The sequence below is a fragment of the Oncorhynchus kisutch genome, linkage group LG7 (genome assembly GCF_002021735.2).
Source record: "Oncorhynchus kisutch isolate 150728-3 linkage group LG7, Okis_V2, whole genome shotgun sequence".
NCBI lineage: Eukaryota > Metazoa > Chordata > Actinopteri > Salmoniformes > Salmonidae > Oncorhynchus > Oncorhynchus kisutch.
In genome coordinates, this window is record NC_034180.2 from 47,674,375 (window position 1) to 47,694,523 (window position 20,149).

A 20,149-nucleotide genomic window follows, 5' to 3' on the forward strand; every position below is an offset into this window, starting at 1 on the left:
ATATACACTACTGTTCAAAAGATTATACGTATTCAACAGATTATATTTATATACACTACTGTTCAAAAGTTTGGGGTCACTTAAAAATGTCCTTGTTTTTGAAAGAAAAACACATTTTTTGTCCATTAAAATAAGATCAAATTGATCAGAAATACAGTGTAGACATTGATAATGTTGTAAATGACTATTGTAGCTGGACACAGCTGATTATTTATGGAATATCTACATAGGCGTACAGAAGCCCATTGTCAGCAACCATCACTCCTGTGTTCCAATGTCACGTTGTATTAGCTAATCCAAGTTTATCACTTTGAAAGGCTAATTGATCATTAGAAAACCCTTTTCAATTATGTTATCACAGCAGAAAACTGCCGGAACATCAGCATTTATGGGTTCGATTACAGGCTCAAAATGGCTAGAAAAACGGAACTTTCTTCTGAAACTCTCATCCATCTATTCTTGTTCTGAGATATGAAGGTTATTCCATGTGAGAAAATGCCAAGAAACTGAAGATCTCGTACAACGCTGTGTACTACTCCCTTCACAGAACAGCGCAAACTGGCCCTAACCAGAATATAAAAAGGAGTGGGAGGCCCCGGTGCACAACTGAGCAAGAGGACAAGTACCTTAGAATGTCTCATTTGAGAAACTGACGCCTCCCAAGTCCCTCAACTGGCAACTTCATTAAATAGTCCCCGCAAAACACCCATCTCAACTTCAACAGCATCCGGGATGCTGGCCTGGTTTTATATTTTATATGACACACGCACTGACACACACACCCACACACTGACACACACACACTGACACACACACCCACACACTGACACACACACCCACACACAGACACACACACCCACACACTCAAGATGATAGAAATGACATGACCTTATTGTTAAAATAATAAAAATGAAGTTTGTCATGAGACCAGCGGACATGACGAGACACACAATAACATGTATTCAGTGTCTGTGCTGAAGGCCTGTTTAAATTCCCTGGGCGGTGTTCTAATATACTCAATGGCGTAAACAAGGAGTATAAATTGAACTATTTGCATACATTTTCTTGGTAAGAGGCCTGCGTCCAGGGTAAGATTTCAGTTGAAGTGGATGAACTATAGGTCATCTTTAAACTATATCCTACTAAAACCATTGAAAGAAACATGTACACATTTGTTTTTGTGTATGTTTAATTTTCTTGGAAACGAGAATCAATACAAAAAGAATTGCTATGGTAAAATCAGAAGATATATTACAGGGATATAGCTACAGCATTGAAATGTTGCAAAAACATACATACAAAGACAAATCTAAACGTCTTCACAAAAAAACAAAGATTTTGCAAGGGGTTGATCTGGAACATAGTGGTTCTAGCACAGTGGCTTGGGGGAAGAATTATGTGGTGACACAATACAACCTAGAAATGTGTACAGTCTTCTACTATAGAAGGCCACTGAGGTTTTTGTGAAGGCAATACCCGTGAAGTGGGAAATGTGTGACTTTGGTTCTAAAAAAAAAAGTACTTTGTTGGACAATTCTAGGGTGTTTGTTGGACAATTCAGGCTAAAGCATAATCCTATTGGTAGTACCATTATATAGCAAACATAATGGTCAGAAATAATATGGTAACAAAACAAAAAACTAAAGCAATTAAACAATGGCTGCATTCCCATTACTTGAGATCTCTTGGAAGAAGCGATAAGCACATGACAAGCAGCAAGAATGGCAGTCTGAAAAAGTTGACGACATTCACGATATGTCTACTGAAATTGAAATATGTAGCTTGTGGAAATTTCTGAAAAGTGGGTCATGGTATCGCTGTGTGTCTCCTCAAAAGAGACAACTCATATGTCATTCATTTCTATTTACATAAAATATTTACAGCATAGTCATAATTAATCATAATCGCTCTGTTATAAAATATATACCACAGTAAAAAGGATGGGTTTAAATGGTATTTACATAGTCAGTGACATCACTATAAAGCGTTCGGTCTGAAGTCGGTTCAATGGTAGAGAGGATGGTCTGTCTTTGTCCTGTTGGCTCGGCCAATAGAGTCTCTCGCAGGGCAGTGCTTAATAAAGGGTTGAAATCGGCAGGCAGTTTGATTGGGTAGACCTTTGCCATTTGGTGGCCCGAACATTTAAAAAAAAAAAATGTCTGCCCTCTCTTCATAACTCCATGAGAGTGACCTGGAACTGACTGCTCATAGCTTCAGAGATCTCTATGAGGAACGCTGAGTGGTTGCTGTAGTGTTCAATGATGTTGTCATCCATATTGACGAAAATCCTGAAAGACAACAGACAAAGAACAGATGAATGTCTTGTACCACACCTTTATATAACAGGCTACATGTTACGTAAATGACCTCTTTGCTGCTGTCTGGCTGAGACATTTTTTTAGTCATGAAACAAAAGAGTGAGAGGCCTCCAATTCCCTCAACACTGCAAACAATTAATCAGGCCAGACTCCTTTTCCCAGATGGCAACCTGGCTTTACGGTAAGTAAAGCTTTGTTGCTAATCAAGCGATCTGTCTGCTCACGCTACCCGGAGGGAAGGGACTGATTGAAGACTATAAGCAGAAGGAGAATGTTACAGAACCTGTTGGGTTCTCCATGTAATGTCAGCACACAGCAGGGCGGAGTGACAGAAGAACCACATGGCATTCAGGGTGACAGTCGTCCTCTAATCTTCTCCGTCAAGTCAGCTTCAACAAATGACTGCCGCGCAACATGTTGGCGTCACACCTGTTCATTGACATGGATTCTGGTGTGAAGACTACCGGCCTACTTTACTACTAGGGGTATGTCTCAAGCTGAGGGAAATGTTGTCACCCATACATCGAAGGACTTTACGTTTACTGGAAAATCAGAATAGTATATAAATCCCTTTGAAAGACTATGGCTCAAGCATTGAACACACAATGGACGCCATTATTTCATTTCATGGTTCACATGTTGACAATGGGGATACCAGCTCTTCCTCAAAGGTTAGTCCCATTCAATTGCATCCACCTCGCAACCACATGTTTGCACAATAAGGTGGCTCCCTCCTCCGCCTTAATCAAAACCCTTGTCTATCAGAGTAGCTACCTCTTTTCACTCAACGAAATAGACCAAAACACTTCCTGGTGTAGCTACGGGGATGGGTAGATCAGATTAGAGAAACATAAATATTGTCAAGTAAAACAATCACCTGACTCATCCATCTTTCCGTCCTGTTTCTTTCTCTCTATTGGAAGATTATCACATTCCAGCCGACATAGAGCTAGCTAGCTCACCTAGCCAGTCTGTCAACTTTGGTTGGTTTCCTTACTGAGGACATTATAGTGAAATAGAAGGATGTGTTGCAAAAGGAAATAGTGAAATGGTAGTGTACTGGGAAAGATGGGTTAGTCTGTGGACATCCTGAGGGTTTGGATTAAGAGTGTTCTGTATATGAGATTGAAAATAGTAGCAGAAGAAGTCTGTCCGTTAGGTTACTCCATTCAGGGGAGGGGTGGTAGGGTTGGGTGAACATTTTTAAATAGGGGGATTAGAAACTAAGCTAACAATTAGTTTGATAGAGCCCAGAATACATCTGCAATGTTGAAGCTCATCCACTAAATTAAAAAGTTGTACAAAATTAAACAACAAAAAATAGCCACCTGTCCCTTTTTAATAGCCAGGCAATGGCACATGGCACACACATGGCACATGGCACACACATGGCACACATGGCACACATTTCAGCAAATAAACTTGCGCTTCACATAAACCCTGGGTATAAATGTAATTGTTTATGAGGATACTATGAATCACCATGAATTGTGTGTGAGGTTTAATGTTTGATATGTCACATTAGATCATTCAGTAATGACTCCAAAAAAAAGTCTCATCCATTTTTATCGGCAGTAAGAAACTGCTAGCCATTGGCTGCTAACAGCTGAGAACTGCTAGCCATTGGCTGCTAACAGCTGAGAACTGCTAGCCATTGGCTGCTAACAGCTGAGAACGACGAGCAATAAAACAGTTAACAACTTCGGGAGGACAGACCCTCTGAAATCGTCCCATTGCCCTTCTGGTGGCTAAGTAAGAACTGCTTAAAATTCCCAGTCAAATAGGATAATTATTATTCTATTATATATATATATATATATATTTTTTTTAAATAGAGACAATCTAAGTCAATAGAAATGTGAAGCAATGTGTAAATGATAACACATTTGTGCAGGAAATTAAGAAATGTATTAAAATACTGGAAGTGAATGCTGGAATTAAACAATTAATAAGATCCTGTCTCTAACAAGTGCCTGTTGTGTTCAGTGATTTAAGCAAATAAAATCCTGTCTCTAACAAGTGCCTGTTGTGTTCAGTGATTTAAGCAAATAAAATCCTGTCTCTAACAAGTGCCTGTTGTGTTCAGTGATTTAAGCAAATAAGATCCTGTCTCTAATAAGTGCCTGTTGTGTTCAGTGATTTAAGCAAATAAAATCCTGTCTCTAACAAGTGCCTGTTGTGTTCAGTGATTTAGGTTATTAATTAATGTTTTACGGTAAGTAGTATATCCTGCTGTGCATCTACTTAATCAAATCCAATACATTTCCCTTCGATTTACTGTAACTTGCTAATGCTACTTGGGAATAGCATTGCTAATTATATAGCTAATGCTAACACTTGTTCCTCCTTGATGTAAAAAGAAAAGGCCTCAGAAAGTAATTTACCCTCTTTTGCATTTCTTGTATATTTTCCCAATGGAGTCCTCTTGCATGCCATACTTTTCAGAAATCTGAGAAAGGAACAAAGGAAAGATTAGTATCACCGTCAACTCTACAATATTCTCTCATGCTTGAATGATGAGATGCTTGGACGATGACGAAGTTGGGTTAGGAACAAGTATTAAGAGTGTACTACTTACCGCTTGTCTCAGGCCTTTCAGAGTTGGGGTGTTGAGCATGAGAGCATCGAACACCTCCTCGGACTCTGTTCTCACGTACAAGAGTACTGCAAAACAGGACAACAGAATACGTCAGCTTGTTTACCAGACCAGGAGAAAACAGAACAACAGAACAGTGCCGTGTATTCATTGAAGCCAAAGGAAGCCAGGATTCCCTCCCAAAATTGTTTAAAAAAAAATGTTTACATTGAATAATGTATCTTTCTTCTCTCTGTGTTTCATAATTTTCCTTCAATTTGCTAGAGGCTGAATGTATCTCACCGGAGAAAGCATCCAAGTGAGCGAAACAGCGCCCCTCTGTGTCTGTATGTATAGCCCATCTATCTGATGCTTTCTGGTCAAAAAGAGTATGATATTCTTCCCGCCCGTAGCATTGAATGCAAGGAACCCAGTGAACATTTGACCTCCCTATGAAATAATAGCTAATCAGCTTTGAGCTAAACTGAGTGAGCTCAACTGTGAATGCTCCTGGCACACCAAAAATGTTTTTCAAGTGAAGCCAATTTGGATTTGGCTTCATGCCAGTCCATCGCATCCAAAAACCAAATGTCACTGACTGAGAACTTGAATTGTTGCATCTCGTTGTGTTTTTGTCCTCCAGTAGCTAGCTAGCTAAAATTGTCCCCTTTCCTAAGTTAGCCATGGATGGAGATAGGGATTTGGACTTTTGGTTTGACTTAATTCTCCATACTGACCAATGAATATAACAGCCATTCTGATCTAACTATAAATTCATACATTTTGCCCCTGACCTGAGAGGATGGAAGTTCAACATGTAGCTAGATGTAGTAGGCTAATGTTAACTAGTGTGGTCATCATTGCCAATGAAAGGAAGTTAGGCTAGCGAGCAAGCATTTTAGCCAGTTAGCCCAGGACAACAATTTTTTTTTTTATGTGTACTGTATGACAGTCATATACACTTTCGTCAACATGAAAGAGAGGAGGATGGCATACGCACACACACAAATCAGAACCATGGACAGCCACATATTTATACTGAACAAAAATATAAACACAACATGTAAAGTGTTGGTCTCGTGTTTCATGACACCTAGCTTCATACTCGTCGCCAAACCCACTGGCTACAGGTCATCTACAAGTCTCTGCTAGGTAAAGCCCCGCCTTATCTCAGCTCACTGGTCACCTATAGCAGCACCCACTCGTAGCACGCGCACCAGCAGGTATATCTCACTGGTCACCCCCAAAGTCAATTCCTCCTTTGGTCGTCTTTCCTTCCAGTTCTCTGCTGCCAATGACTGGAACGAATTGCAAAAATCTCTGAAGCTGGAGACTCACATCTCCTTCACTAGCTTTAAGCACCAGCTGTCAGAGCAGTTTACAGATCACTGCACCTGTACTTAGCCTATCTGTAAATATCTACCTACCTCAACCCCACACTGGTATTTATTTATTTATTTTGCTCCTTTGCACCCCAGTATCTCTACCTGCACATTCATCTTCTGCCGATCTACCATTCCAGTGTTTAATTGCTATATTGTAATTACTTCTCCACCATGGCCTAATTATTTCCTTAACTTACCTCATTTGCACTCACTGTATATAGACTTTTTGTTTTCTTTTGTTCTACTGTATTATTGACTATGATTTTTTTATTCCATGTGTAACTCTGTGTTGTTGTATGTGTCGAATTGCTACGCTTTATCTTGGCCAGGTCGCAGTTGCAAATGAGAACTTGTTGTCAACTGGCCTACCTGGTTAAATAAAGGTGAAATAAATAAAAAATGAGCTGAAATAAAAGATCCCAGAAATGTTCAATTTGCACAAAAAGCTTCTTTTTCTCAAATTTTGTGCACAGATTTGTTTACATCCCTGTTAGTGAGCATTTCTCCTTTGCCAAAATAATCCATCCATGGGACAACAGAATAGGCCGTTTACCAGACCGGGAACACAGTAGCGCTGTCTGTATATTTGCTTTGGGTTTGGGCCACTTTCATTTCAATTCAGGAAGTGCGCTGTATTTTCAATTCAAGAATTTAACTTTTCTATTTACCTTTCTGTTGCTCCTCCAATCTGGCCTGCTTGCTTGGTGGTGGGCTACCACTGCTCTGGTCCACTCTATCAGGGTAAAGTCTCTTCAGAGAGGTCCTTTCAACCTCTTCCAGTGTTGTGGGAGGTGCCTACACAGAGAACAATCATTAGGTACAGTTCCTCTATAGAATTTGATTGCTTAATTTCCCATCCCAGCCATTTTATGGCTGGAACAGTCATAAATAGGAATGTTATTATCACTGCTAAAGAGGTCTCCCATGACCCTGAAGGGATGCAGATGCAGAGAGATAAAAGGTTCCAGACCAGAAGTCTGTCTATCTAAACTATCAGAGACTTAATTCTGTGTTGTTGTTTTTTGTCGCACTGCTTTGCTTTATCTTGGCCAGGTCGCAGTTGTAAATGAGAACTTGTTCTCAACTGGCCTACCTGGTTAAATAAAGGTGAAATAAAATAATATCAAAGTTTCACAACCTGTCAGTGAGTCACATTTTGTATTGTATATAAGACAGAACATTTTCAGACTATTTTTTATCCCGATAACGTTCATTTGTTTGGGGATTTTTCGGTTCTCTCCCCTCTTAAGAAACTGGGATTTTCTAAGACATATTTTCTTTGACAGATGGAATGTTTTATGGGACTAAGTCTTGTAAATCATCCTACCCTCAGAGCTCAGAAAAGAAAATGACCCCCTTCACCTTTATCCTAAATTAGAGAACATCTCTCCCTAGCTTCCTCTCTTAAAGCAGTGAAAATGTCTGTACTGTCAAGTAAGTATGGGAGCATTAACACTTGGTAGAAGACTGAGCACACACACTCCCCCTCCCCACTCCCCACTCCCTAAAGCCCAGACTGTGGGAACTAAATGCCTGTCAGAACAGGAGCCCTTACCACCTCCACTGGCTTGTGTCAACAACACTGAAAAGTGGGGGGCTCGGTGAGTGTGTCTGCCAGGTGTATGTGTGTCTGCAAGGTGTGAGTGTGTCTTCCAGGTATAAGTGTGTCTGCCAGGTGTGAGTGTGTCTGCCAGGTGTATGTGTGTCTGCCAGGTGTATGTGTGTCTGCCAGGTGTATGTGTCTGCCAGGTGTGTGTGAGTCTGCCAGGTGTGTGTGAGTCTGCCATGTGTATGTGTGTCTGCCAGGTGTAGGTGTGTCTGCCAGGTATATGTGAGTCTGCCAGGTGTATGTGAGTCTGCCAGGTGTATGTGAGTCTGCCAGGTGTATGTGAGTCTGCCAGGTGTATGTGTGTCTGCCAGGTAATGTGTGTCTGCCAGGTGTGTGAGTGTGTCTGCCATGTGTATGTGAGTCTGCCAGGTGTATGTGTCTGCCAGGTGTATGTGTGTCTGCCAGGTAATGTGTGTCTGCCAGGTGTGTGAGTGTGTCTGCCAGATGTATGTGAGTCTGCCAGGTGGTGTGAGTCTGTCAGGTGTATGTGTGTCTGTCAGGTGTGAGTGTCTGCCAGGTGGTGTCTGCCAGGTGGTGTGTCTGCCAGGTGGTGTGTGTGTCTCTTTGTGGAGGTTGCTGCAGGTTATCCCGTGTGTCAGTCACACTAGACTTGAGTTTCGAGTCGAGGAATCTGAATAGCCCACCAATTAGATTGTCTGAGCTTGGCATCTGCCTCTCCTCACTTTCCCTGATACTCTCCCTTATCCCAACCCACTTTTCCCACAAACTTATTTTCCCACACCATCCCCCTCCCCCTCCCCCTTGTGTGTGCCAGAGCCTTGAGCTACAGTCCCGGGATAGCAGGGAACATGACTCAACTCACTGTTGTGGTGGTGAACTGCAAGATCCCTCAATCCCAAAGGAAAGATAAAGAAGGGTGGAGTAGATGAGGGAGGAGGGAGACCTACCAGGCCACAGCGCTGCATGTTGGAGAGGTGCATCTCTGGGATGAAGAGGACGGGGTTGGTGACGTGGTCCTCCAGGGTTTTGAAGAAGGTGCTGTCACTTCCCATGGAGCTGGACACTACTGACTTGATGGCTGAGGAGGGAGAGGAGAACACTGGGTTAGAGTGAGCATTATAGAATCGCCTGTTAAATGAAGACCTAAAGGGCTTGTTTTCCCCGGGTGCTTTTTAGTCTATGAGTAGGGTTTACCTGAGTCTGGGAGACTGTCTCTATGACATTGTAATGCTTGTGAGTCTGAATTATCCTCTTTAAAAGGTAGAACAGGTACTGAATAATAACACTTCATACAGGTGGGGATAAATCCAAAAATGCCAATTTGGTTAGAAACGCATGGGGTCTTAAATGACAATCACAGACTGGGAATGCAGGATGTATTTCCTGCTTGTCTGTTTCACTGGATTTAGTCAGACTATTTCAACCATGTAATGGAGTGGAGATGGACTTGTGAAGGCCAAGCCTCATGATAAAATAACTTGATGAAAGCAGATACCCAACCTGTAATTAAATTACTTATTTCCATATTCTAACACGCTGACCACACCGCTTGTGTTTCTTGCACGAGTGTTGCAAAAATAAATGTACACGTTATTCAATAATAGAATCCAAACAGCACACACGCCCGTGCGACAACGAACTTCTACGTAGCCAGGCCCTAAAATAGAACTTGGTTTTATGTTTGCCACTTGAGGCGCTGCAAGTCCCGCCTCTCTCATTTTCTCATTGGTTTTTAGGAGGTCCACACTCCAATGCAGTTGGTTGTAGTAAAGCACCTTAAAGTTGGTTGCCAACTGCCATATAAAGTCCACAGAAGAAGATTGAAGGAGAAGAGATTACTATAAACACATTTTGACCCTTTTACCTGTGGATTAATTATTGGAGTAGAGAACAGACGATTTTGTGTGGCTCAAAATTCTACAAAGATCCAGGAAACAAAAGGACTTTGAGCATTTCATGTAAAATATGTTTATATCCCAGGACAAATTAGCTAGCAACAGCTAGCAACAGCTAGCGAGCTAATTGTCCATGAATGTTATGTGTTTCGACCTGGACCAAAATTAATGTTGTTGGTTCAGAGTTATTTTTGATATTTCATCCTGCGTGTCCTGATCGCGTCTGGTGTGGATGAACAACATCAACATGTGCACAATGGCGCGCGTGGGCGCATGCACATGCCCGTCATAGACAGCATGTTGGACACCGTTAGATGTCTCCTGGGGTTTACATCTGTCATTGGGTTAGTGTTTGTGTGCGGATGTCGCTTGTTATTATTTTTCTAACAAGACAGTGTCTGAAGAAGTCTTACTTTTGGAGTCGATGACAGTTTTGCCTCTCCTCTTGCTCCTCTTCCTGTCCTCATCCCTCATCTTCCTCTCTGCACCCTGAGGAGAAAGACCCAGACACACATGGTCACAACTCTTCTCTGACAATTGAATTCCTCATTTTACTAACCAGTCAGCCATTCAACAATGTGTTTATTAGAGAAGAAGCAGCAATAAAATATCAGATTTTATGTCATGGTTGACCTAGCCTGACTAGCAATGTAGTCCGGTCACACCGCTCCACCTCATCACATTGAGATACAGCGGGTTAGAGGGACAACAGTGATGACGGAACACTCATTCACCAGCTGCTAAACCAGTTTGTTTGGCTTGTGTGTCAATGAGCGGCCCGACACATTATCACTCCACTGTGTCAAAACAGCTAGTGGCAACGGATGACACATCCCAAAATGTGGATAGATTGAAAACATTATACATGGCCATAGGGGCATTTGACGACAACTATCAGATTTCAAGCCAACAATGGGATCAATGACTAGGTCTGTCAGACGTAGGTTCAACTTATGAACCAGACATCTGAGATTAAATCATCTGTTTTCGTCACCTGCACAGCTTTAGGTCATAAACTAGAGATACAGTAACTGTATAGGACTTAGTACCAAACCTTGGGGGATACCACTAAATATATATTGTAAAGCATACAGTGCATTCGGAAAGCATTCAGACCCCTTGACTTTTTCCACATTTTGTTATGTAATAGCCTTATTCTAAAATTAATTATTTAGTTTTCCTCATCAATCTATACACAATGCCCCATAAAAACAAGTTTAGACATTTTTGCAAATGCATTAAAAAAATTGAAATATCACATTTACGTAAGTATTCAGGCCATTTACTCAGTACTTTGTTGAAGCACCTTTGGCAGCGATCACAGCCATTTTCAGGTCTCTCCAGAGATGTTCGATTGGGTTTTTCAAGTCCGGCCTCTGGCTGGGCCACTCAGAGACTTGTCCCAAAGCCACTCCTGCGTTGTCTTGGCTGTGTGCTTAGGGTTATTGTCCTGTTGGAAGGTAAACCTTCATCCCAGTCTGAGGTCCTGAGCAGTTTTTCATCAAGGATCTCTCTGTACTTTGCTCCATTCATCTTTCCCTTGATCCTGATTAGTCTCCCAGTCCCTGCTGCAGAAAAACATCCCCACAGCATGATGCTGCCACCACCATGTTTCACCATAGGGATGGTGCCAGGTTTCCTCTTGACGTGATGCTTGGCATTCAGGCCAAAGAGTTCAATCTTGGTTTCATCAAACCAGAGAATCACCTAAAGGACTCTCACGGTCTGAGAGTGGCCAGACTGTGCCTTTTGACAAACTCCAAGTGGGCTGTCATGTGCCTTTTACTGAGGAGTGGCTTCCGTCAGGCCACTCTACTATAAAGCCCTGATTGATGGAGTATTGCAGAGATGTGGTAGAAACATCTCAAGGATGATCAATGGAAACAAGATGCATCTGAGCTCCATTTCCAGTCTCGTAAAAAAGGGTCTGAATATTTATGTAAATAAATGTTTTTTAAATATATTTGCAAACATTTCTAGAAACCTTTTTCCGCTTTGTCATTATGGGGTATTGTGTGTAGATTGTTGAGGAAAACATGTATGTACGTAACAAAGTGGAAACAGGTAAAGGGGTCTGAATACTTTCCAAATGCACTGCACATTACACATCTATAAGCCCGTTGGAAAAAAAATTACATTTGAGATAGAGATCTTTACTGACCTTATCACAGAAGATTTTGACCTGGACAGCAGCTCTGTGGATGAGGCGGTTGGTGCCGGTGCTGAAATCATAGGTGTCGATCTGGAGGTTGAGAGGAAGCCCCTTCACCCCCTTCTGAGAGGAGAAGTCTGTACTCAGAGAGTTAATGCCAATGTACACCTGGAGAGAGGAGAGAGGAGAATAGGGGTAAATATGATATCAGACAAGGAAACGTTCAGTATTAATACTGGTTTCAAAGAAACGAATAAAGATCACACATCACAGGCACAACACCTCACCCCTATGTTACCTACTTTTTGTGTGTGTGTACTGACATGTATGTGTAACCGATTGATACACACGCAAACTACATGTTAATGTATTTTGTCCGTTATGTGTCGGACCCCAGTAAGACCAACTGTCGCTAATAGAGATCCTGATCAATTTTTAAAAAATGTGAGGACATTCTAGAACTGTTATGGTGCCCTTTAAAAAAAAAGGTCCTTGAGTTGTATTGAGAACCTTGAAAAATCATTAAACCATTTACGCAATTCGCAATTGCTTCACTACTGTTCTATTCAATGTCATATAACGAGAAGTGACAAAGAGAGGTCGCGTGAGTGTGGGCGGCTGGCTGCCCTTTCACCAATGAGGTGTGACTGAGAGAAAATAAAAAAGATTGAGTGACAAGCATAGACACATCTCTGATCAGGAAGAAGTGTGGAGACAGAAAAAGCTTAACAAATCAAAAACTAGGAATCTATGGACACGTGTTGTGATGACACCGTTTTGGCTTGGCAACTCTCCAATCTAAAACGTGCGGACGTTCAGTGTAACAGAAAAGCTTTTAATGTTTCCACTATGGCTGTGTCTTGGTAAGGTTTCAGGATATAAGAGGCCCTGATTTTAACAGACTTGTTCTGGGTAAAATTAGATTAACTAGTATATCACTGGTTGTGACAACAGGTGCCTTCAGTGTTGAAATGAGCTTTACTCTCTCATTCCTTCCAACCTGTCCTTTCCTTTCTCCCTCTCCCCCTCTCTCTCTCCGTTCTCCCTCTCTCCGTTCTCCCTCTCTCCGTTCTCCCTCTCCCTCTCTCCACCTGCAGGGAGTTTCACTGCCTCACCCCTATGGGCGTGAGCAGATTGCAGTAAGCGCTCTCGACGTGTCGCTCTTGCCTTGTGGTGACAGGCGCCCCGGGGCGGCCGCATGCCAGGGATTCCTCCCCTCCCAACCCACAGCGCTCCCTCATCGCCCCATTTCAGCTCAACGGATAGCGTGGCTAGATAAATAATAGGGCTGTTCCTAGCACTGTGACTTTATCTGTCAGTGTGTGTGTGTGTGTGTGTCAGCGTGTGTGTATCAGCGTGTGTGCGTGTGTGTGCGTGTGTGTGTGCGTGTGTGTGTCAGCGTGTGTGTGTGTCAGTGTGTGTGTGTCAGAGTGTGTTTTTCCAGTTTCCTGGCTGCGCTTACCTTCCCTTCCTCGTTGGGGTTCCAAATGAAAGACAGAGCATTGAAGGCCACCTCTTCCACATGGCTGATGCCACTGAACACCTCTTTGTAGTCAGCTAGAAGACAGATAGAAAGATATTGATATAAGGAAAATAAAGTGGTTATCTGCTCTGACAAGATCCAGGCTTATGAAAGAAACCAGATTGTGGTTTTCTGTTCTGAGTAGATACAGGCTTACGAAAAGAAGCAACAACTACTAATAAAACCTTCCAGTCATTGACATGTGTTGTTTTAAATGTAGAGCTAAGGCAAATTCCTGTTGCTGATCCTATGCATGTGTTTATGTGTACATGGTAAAGGTTGTATACCGATGTCAATGACCCTCTGCTTAACGGTCGGCTGCCTTGCGTGCCAGTGATTCCAGCACCTCAGCTGGATCTCTGCACTCTTATCATTCTCAAACACCGCCATGACCACCGTCTGGAGAAAGAGAGAGAGAGAGAGAGAGGGGCCATCAGACAAGGTACATTTTGTGTAGGTTGTGTGCATCGCCAACTCTGAGAAAGGCAAACTACTGGGCACGTTTCATTCGCAACGGCTTGTGTTTTCTCTTTTCACCAGAGAAAAGAGAGAGGGCTGTCACGCAGACCTTTAGCTCCTCCCCCTGTTCTCCCTCTCGGCCTGACTAACTGGCTGACACGCATTGGGTTTGGCCCCGCCAGACGAAATATGTGTTGGCCCCGAACACTGAGCCTGGCGTAACTCCAAAACCAAAATCACTCATCACAAGAAGAGAGAACAACGTTCCCACCCTGCTCCGTCTACCATGACAGTCAACAATGGTGAGGAGAGGGGACTTTTTGAAAGAACATACTTTTCCTGGGGTTGTGTCAAATAGAACATCCTCTGGTGAGAGGAACTGTCCTCTTGGGTGATGTCATCAAAGCTCGACTCACCTTGACTTTGTTGGAGGACGGGCTGTCCACCCCCTGTAGGGAGATAGGGTAGAACTGGCCCTTGTTGAGGTAAACCATGGGCAGCTGGGACGACTTGTGCTGGGTGGCTTGAGGGGCTCCCAAAACGAACTGGAAATCATTCCTGGAGACAGAATGGTAACGGTCAGCATTATGTTTAGCCATTTGAATATTACTGCCATTGCTTTGCGAGTTATACACAGCAATGTAATGATATTCATTACCTTTAGCCTTATTTAATTAGCATTTTCGATACTTGGGCGTAGCTCAGCACAGGTGTTCTAATTTGATTTGATTCCCAGGGCACATAGCTACCTGTATCTCTCTGGAGGGGAGTTGGTGTAGGAGTCAGAGTACACTGGACTGGGCTGCTTGGTAAAGGGATCACTGTAGGGTAGAGCCTGCTTCAGAGGAACACAATAAAAAAGTAATGAGGAGATGGAATGTGAAAAAGAAAGAGAGGAAAACTAGAAGGGGAGAAGTTGCCAGAGATTAAAATGTACAAATAAACAAGATGGCTGCTCTGGTTAGAACAGTAAGCTTACCTCAGCGGTGGCCTCAGGGAAGGCTGTCTCTGTGGGCCACTTCTGGGAGAGCAGGGAGTCAAACATGTTGTTGATGGCCTGCTTGTCGTAGGTGTCGGCGCTGGAGTTTTGAGGGACAGAGGGAGGGCAGAGGGACGACAGCTTGCTGTTGAGGTCCAGCGCCTCCTGGGGGTGGCTGGAAGAAACGTTGATGATGTTGGTAGGCGTCTCCAGGGAGACCAGCTCGGGGGAGGAGCCACTCAGTGTCCTGGGTTGGGGGGGGGGGGGGTTTAGATACAATACCAACCCAATTAGCCACTCCTTTGATTGACACTCAATTAAAAAATGGAGATGTTTGATAAACAAAACTCTTCTGAGAAACACTGATTGTCAATTGAACTGCCCTTCCTTCAAAAAAATTCCAGCTATTTTATACAGTAGCCTGTACAGCAGCACACATACACACAGTTCCCGACATAAAATGTGTTAAAGTCAATAAGAATGAATAAAGCCAGTGTAGTTCTCAGAGTCCACTGAGCACACAGTGCTACTGAAAGTGAACTAAAGAAAGCTGGGTGGGAACTGTTTACCGCCTAATCCCAATATTTCTTCCCCTCTTTCTTTATTTGAGTTTTGTCTAAAAGGGACTGACTGCCGTGTTTGACGGGACAACAGCGTGGCCACCGACGGCCATTTTTCAACCCAGACAAAAGAGAGGGTGAGAGAGAGGGAGAGCTGGGGCTGCTTCTCCTCCTTTGTGAGTCAGAGACAGTGTTGTTCAGGGGTGGCAAGAGGAGGAGTACCACAGCCCATAATCCCTTGGGGTTCTGTTTGACAGGGGGATTAGCCACAAGCTCACCCAACTCTGACCTTGCCAAAGCCTTGCCCTTTTTCTGCAGCTTGACTCCATGACATAGGAACTCCCAATACCACCCGGGTTCCACTTAAAAAATCCCTTTACCATCCGATCTTCCCCATACCCCTTTAGTGTCTGCCTCTACGGTTTGATTGACAGGTGAAATTATCTTGGCCTTTAACCTGATCGCTCAATCAAGTCTATACTCTTGGTAGTGTAAACAATTGCTTAGATATCATCTTTTTTTTCTTTTTTTTGAGGGGTGGATCAGCTAAATATGGCGGAAAGAATATTGGTTCCATCAATGTAATTGTCTGCATCATTTCCAATCCCCCATATTTTTGGGGTAGATATATATATACACATACACACATGCATACATATACACATATATACATACACATACCTATATAGACATACATATACACATATATACATACACATACCTATATAGACATACATATACACATATATACATACACATACCTATATAGACATACATATACACATATATACATACACATACCTATATAGACATACATATACACATATATACATACACATACCTATATAGACATACATATACACATATATACATACACATACACACATGCATACATATACACATATATACATACACATACCTATATAGACATACATACTATTTAAAAGAATATACCTTTATTATTATTCCCAACCCTTCCGCCGATCCCCCAATTGGAGTAAACTAATAAACACTTCTGCTTCTACCTTCAATCCAGACATCTTATACACACTCTACAGACACAGTCTACTTTACAATAGTTCTCTTGTTTGTTCTTAGTCCTTCTTCTATTTCTGATGTCCATCCAGTTAGATTTCTATTTGTAACTGTGCTATTTCACAAAAGGTCTGAACATTTATACATTTTACAGACCCCGTGTGTTCTACATGTTTTGTCTTGCTATTAGTCCCACCCTTCAGCTCCACTCAACCTCTCCCATCTGTCTCTCAACATCATCCAGTCCCACCCTTCAGCTCCACTCAACCTCTCCCATCTGTCTCTCAACATCATCCAGTCCCACCCTTCAGCTCCACTCAACCTCTCCCATCTGTCTCTCAACATCATCCAGTCCCACCCTTCAGCTCCACTCAACCCCTCCCATCTGTCTCTCAACATCATCCAGTCCCACCCTTCAGCTCCACTCAACCCCTCCCATCTGTCTCTCAACATCATCCAGTCCCACCCTTCAGCTCCACTCAACCATCTGTCTCTCAACATCATCCAGTCCCACCCTTCAGCTCCACTCAACCTCTCCCATCTGTCTCTCAACATCATCCAGTCCCACCCTTCAGCTCCACTCAACCCCTCCCATCTGTCTCTCAACATCATCCAGTCCCACCCTTCAGCTCCACTCAACCTCTCCCATCTGTCTCTCAACATCATCCAGTCCCACCCTTCAGCTCCACTCAACCCCTCCCATCTGTCTCTCAACATCATCCAGTCCCACCCTTCAGCTCCACTCAACATCATCCATTTTGGATTTCTATTTGACATATATTTTCCAGATATCAATCTTACCTCTCTGGCTTGTACATACTGCTGCCTCGGCTGCATGCAACCATTTTCTGTTCTTTGGGTGTCTGTGAACATGAGAGACAACAGTGAGCTGTTTCTGTACAACACATCCAAAGGAGACAGGTTGAACTTAAACGGGTGGTATAACACACACACACACACACTACCTTGCACTGGTCGTAGGTAAGTAGGCTGTCTGTGTAGGCCCAGGAGTCCATGATGAGGTTACTGTAACACTGGTAGTTGAAACTCTCGTTCTGAAGGACCAATCCCAGAGTCCTGCAGCACACAGACCAGGAGAAACATGAATAAAGTCACATGATTTAAAAAAAAAGGCTTCACATTCTGAATAACACATTAGAGTGAAGGAGGTAGCACTTTTTTTGGCATGTTTTGGCTATGGGAAGTGCCTCTGCGTATGTTAACTTTTGTAGTAGAAATGCAAGACTTAATGCTGTGAGTGTCTGCATGCTAATAACAACCTTAAGCACTGCACATACTTGCCCCTGGGCTAGGAGGACGGTTTCGATTGCAAAACCACAGATCTTAATAAGATATTTGCTGCTCACTGCGTACAGTAGATACCAGAGAAGCTCAACATACTAGGGGCCAAGAGCTCAACCACACACAAGTATGCCTTGCATAATAACCTCAAAATAATTACGTTCACTAGAACTCAATCACATTATCAGTTACCTCAGAACAGTATGTTTTTTTATATTTTTTTATGAAAATAAGTAACATTTTTGTTATAAGCCTTTTCCCTCCAGGGGGCCATAGGGTTGTAGTGACTTCTTAAGTACAAAGGTTAGGATCCGAGCTGTCAGCTGTCTGGAAGGCTCTGGGTAGCCAACAGTCCAGACACAAAACATGGGATTTAGGGGAAGGATCAGTAACTCCTTAGGATAAACAGAAAGAAAATTGGGATTTTTTTTGGGGGGGGGGATATCCTGGCTACTGAGGATGGAGTAAGCTTCCTGTAAGTTGACCTGGAGTGGCCAGTGTGCAAACAGAGAAGGTTTACCTATGAGCTAACACATAATGTGCTGACAACAAAAGGAAGACTTCAGGCATTGACATCCTACGGTGTTTGACCAGGAGTGAGAGAATCACAATAAGGGCGTATTAGCAGAAAATAATGTTGTATATCACTGTCCTTCCACACCTCTTAAGATTCCTATACAATTGTTTACTAAAAAAATGCCTTCTCTCAAAACTACAGCCCACCACTGCAAAGACTGATAACAGACACCTGTTGTAAGATACACCTGCCTCTCCCCTCTACAGACACTCACCTGCCTCAGTGTACATTAACACCACAACATTCCATTAGCTACTCTTCCCCTTACAAAGATTAAGGTGCCGTTTTGAAACTGCAGTAAAGTGCAGTAACTCCAGTCGACTGTGGTATTTTGGACACAGTAATTGCAGTATAACTGCATTGTACTGCAGTTATACTGCAAAATTATTGCAGTAAAAAAGAAAAAACGTTTTTTTGGGGGGACACAATATTTGCTGCAAACTACAGTTATCCTGTACTCTGACTGCAATCTTTTGCGTAAGGGCCTTTCTCTAAATACTGCTCAATACAAATGTTACAATAGAGAATCTCTGTCTCGAGTTTCACCACTACATTATATAATTCAACGCATTCTCCAAGACATTCAGGAGGCGGGTACCAGTTTCCCTTTCCCCCATTGTGTGTTGTACCCCTTAGGTTAGTGTCAACACTGCCTATGACAGGCCAGTTTAAACCACGAGTCCCTATAAATACACAACATAGCAGGGGGACATCGAAAGTGTGTGTGTGTGTGGTGTGTGTGTGTGTGTGTGTGTGTGTGTGTGTGTGTGTGTGTGTGTGTGTGTGTGTGTGTGTGTGTGTGTGTGTGTGTGTGTGTGTGTGTGTATCAGGTTCTCCACTAAATATACTTTTGGTAAAAACCACCTTTCACATGATGGTCTCATTGCACAACATAGAGAAACAGAGGTAGAGAAGAGAGGGCATGAGTGCCCTGAATTTCTCCTCCCCTCTCTCTCAGGAAGTGAAGGTAACTCTTACTGTTCAACAGAAGATGATGAATGGACAAGTCAGCACTTGCATCATAATCTATTCTGGCCCTCAGCAGAAAATAAAAGGTAGACTGTTGCAGAACCAAAAGCAGCTACAGCCAAAAGAGCCTTACATCAATCCAACCAAAAGATGCACTTATGTCACGTTCATGCAGTAGTCGTAGAAAACAAAAGGTGATCCGGAGTTTCCCACTAGGAGAAACAATCAATAGGAAGCTCTACGCAAATAACTTACTTACATTTTAACCCGGAGGTTCCGAGTTTCCGATAGCACGTGAATGCGGCAATAACATATTAGACTGTCTAATACAATTGGTTGCATTTACCTTAGCAGGTATACACCACAAGACAAGTCCAAACTCATTTCCCTTAAGGAACACATTCTTGCCCAGAACACCCCCCCTTTAAACCCTTTAAAACATAGCATGTCCTCAGAGAACCATGTAAAGAAGTTGTCAACTTACTCAATCTCTTTGGTCATGACTCCTTTCCAAGACAGCAGAGTTTAGGTTCCTCTGGGTATAGACTCCTCTAGTGGGTGTGGTGTTGTCTGTCTTAGCAGAGAGAGTGAGCCTGTTTTGAATCCTGTCCTCACCAGCTCCCCACATTTATTTCATGCTGACAGGTAGCTTCCCTCACTCGCGCTGATTGGGCCGAGGGCTCCTGAGACAGGTGCCTGATAGGACAGGTGTAGAGGGGTTAAACTGTTTCAGTGCTGATGAAACACAGGTGTGAGTGGCGGGGTACTTAGCAGGACAATCCGGGGAGATGTTTCACACATCTCATAGGAGTGAAAGAAAAGAGATTGGTTTCTCCAGGCTGTGAAATGAT

At 42.9% G+C, this 20,149-nt stretch overlaps 1 protein-coding gene across 2 annotated transcripts; it reads right to left on the reverse strand.

Annotated features, from left to right (window-relative positions):
* Nucleotides 1-1,171: 1,171 nt before the first annotated feature.
* LOC109893992 (grainyhead-like protein 3 homolog) lies at nucleotides 1,172-19,904 on the reverse strand. 2 transcript variants are annotated; one of them, XM_020487209.2, is made up of 15 exons: nucleotides 19,783-19,904; nucleotides 17,416-17,527; nucleotides 17,252-17,313; nucleotides 14,856-15,102; nucleotides 14,626-14,711; nucleotides 14,293-14,434; nucleotides 13,705-13,816; nucleotides 13,358-13,452; nucleotides 11,905-12,063; nucleotides 10,157-10,232; nucleotides 8,796-8,926; nucleotides 6,947-7,073; nucleotides 4,897-4,982; nucleotides 4,703-4,767; nucleotides 1,172-2,288 (listed from the first exon to the last, which is right to left on the reverse strand). In XM_020487209.2, exons 1-15 carry the CDS (start codon nucleotides 19,797-19,799, stop codon nucleotides 2,171-2,173), a joined length of 1,635 nt encoding a protein of 544 aa, XP_020342798.1. In that variant the 5' UTR covers nucleotides 19,800-19,904; the 3' UTR covers nucleotides 1,172-2,170. The 2 variants fall into 2 exon arrangements, with proteins under 2 accessions (XP_020342798.1, XP_020342797.1); XM_020487208.2 differs by having other exon boundaries at nucleotides 14,626-14,714.
* Between the last annotated feature and the right edge of the window lie 245 nt (nucleotides 19,905-20,149).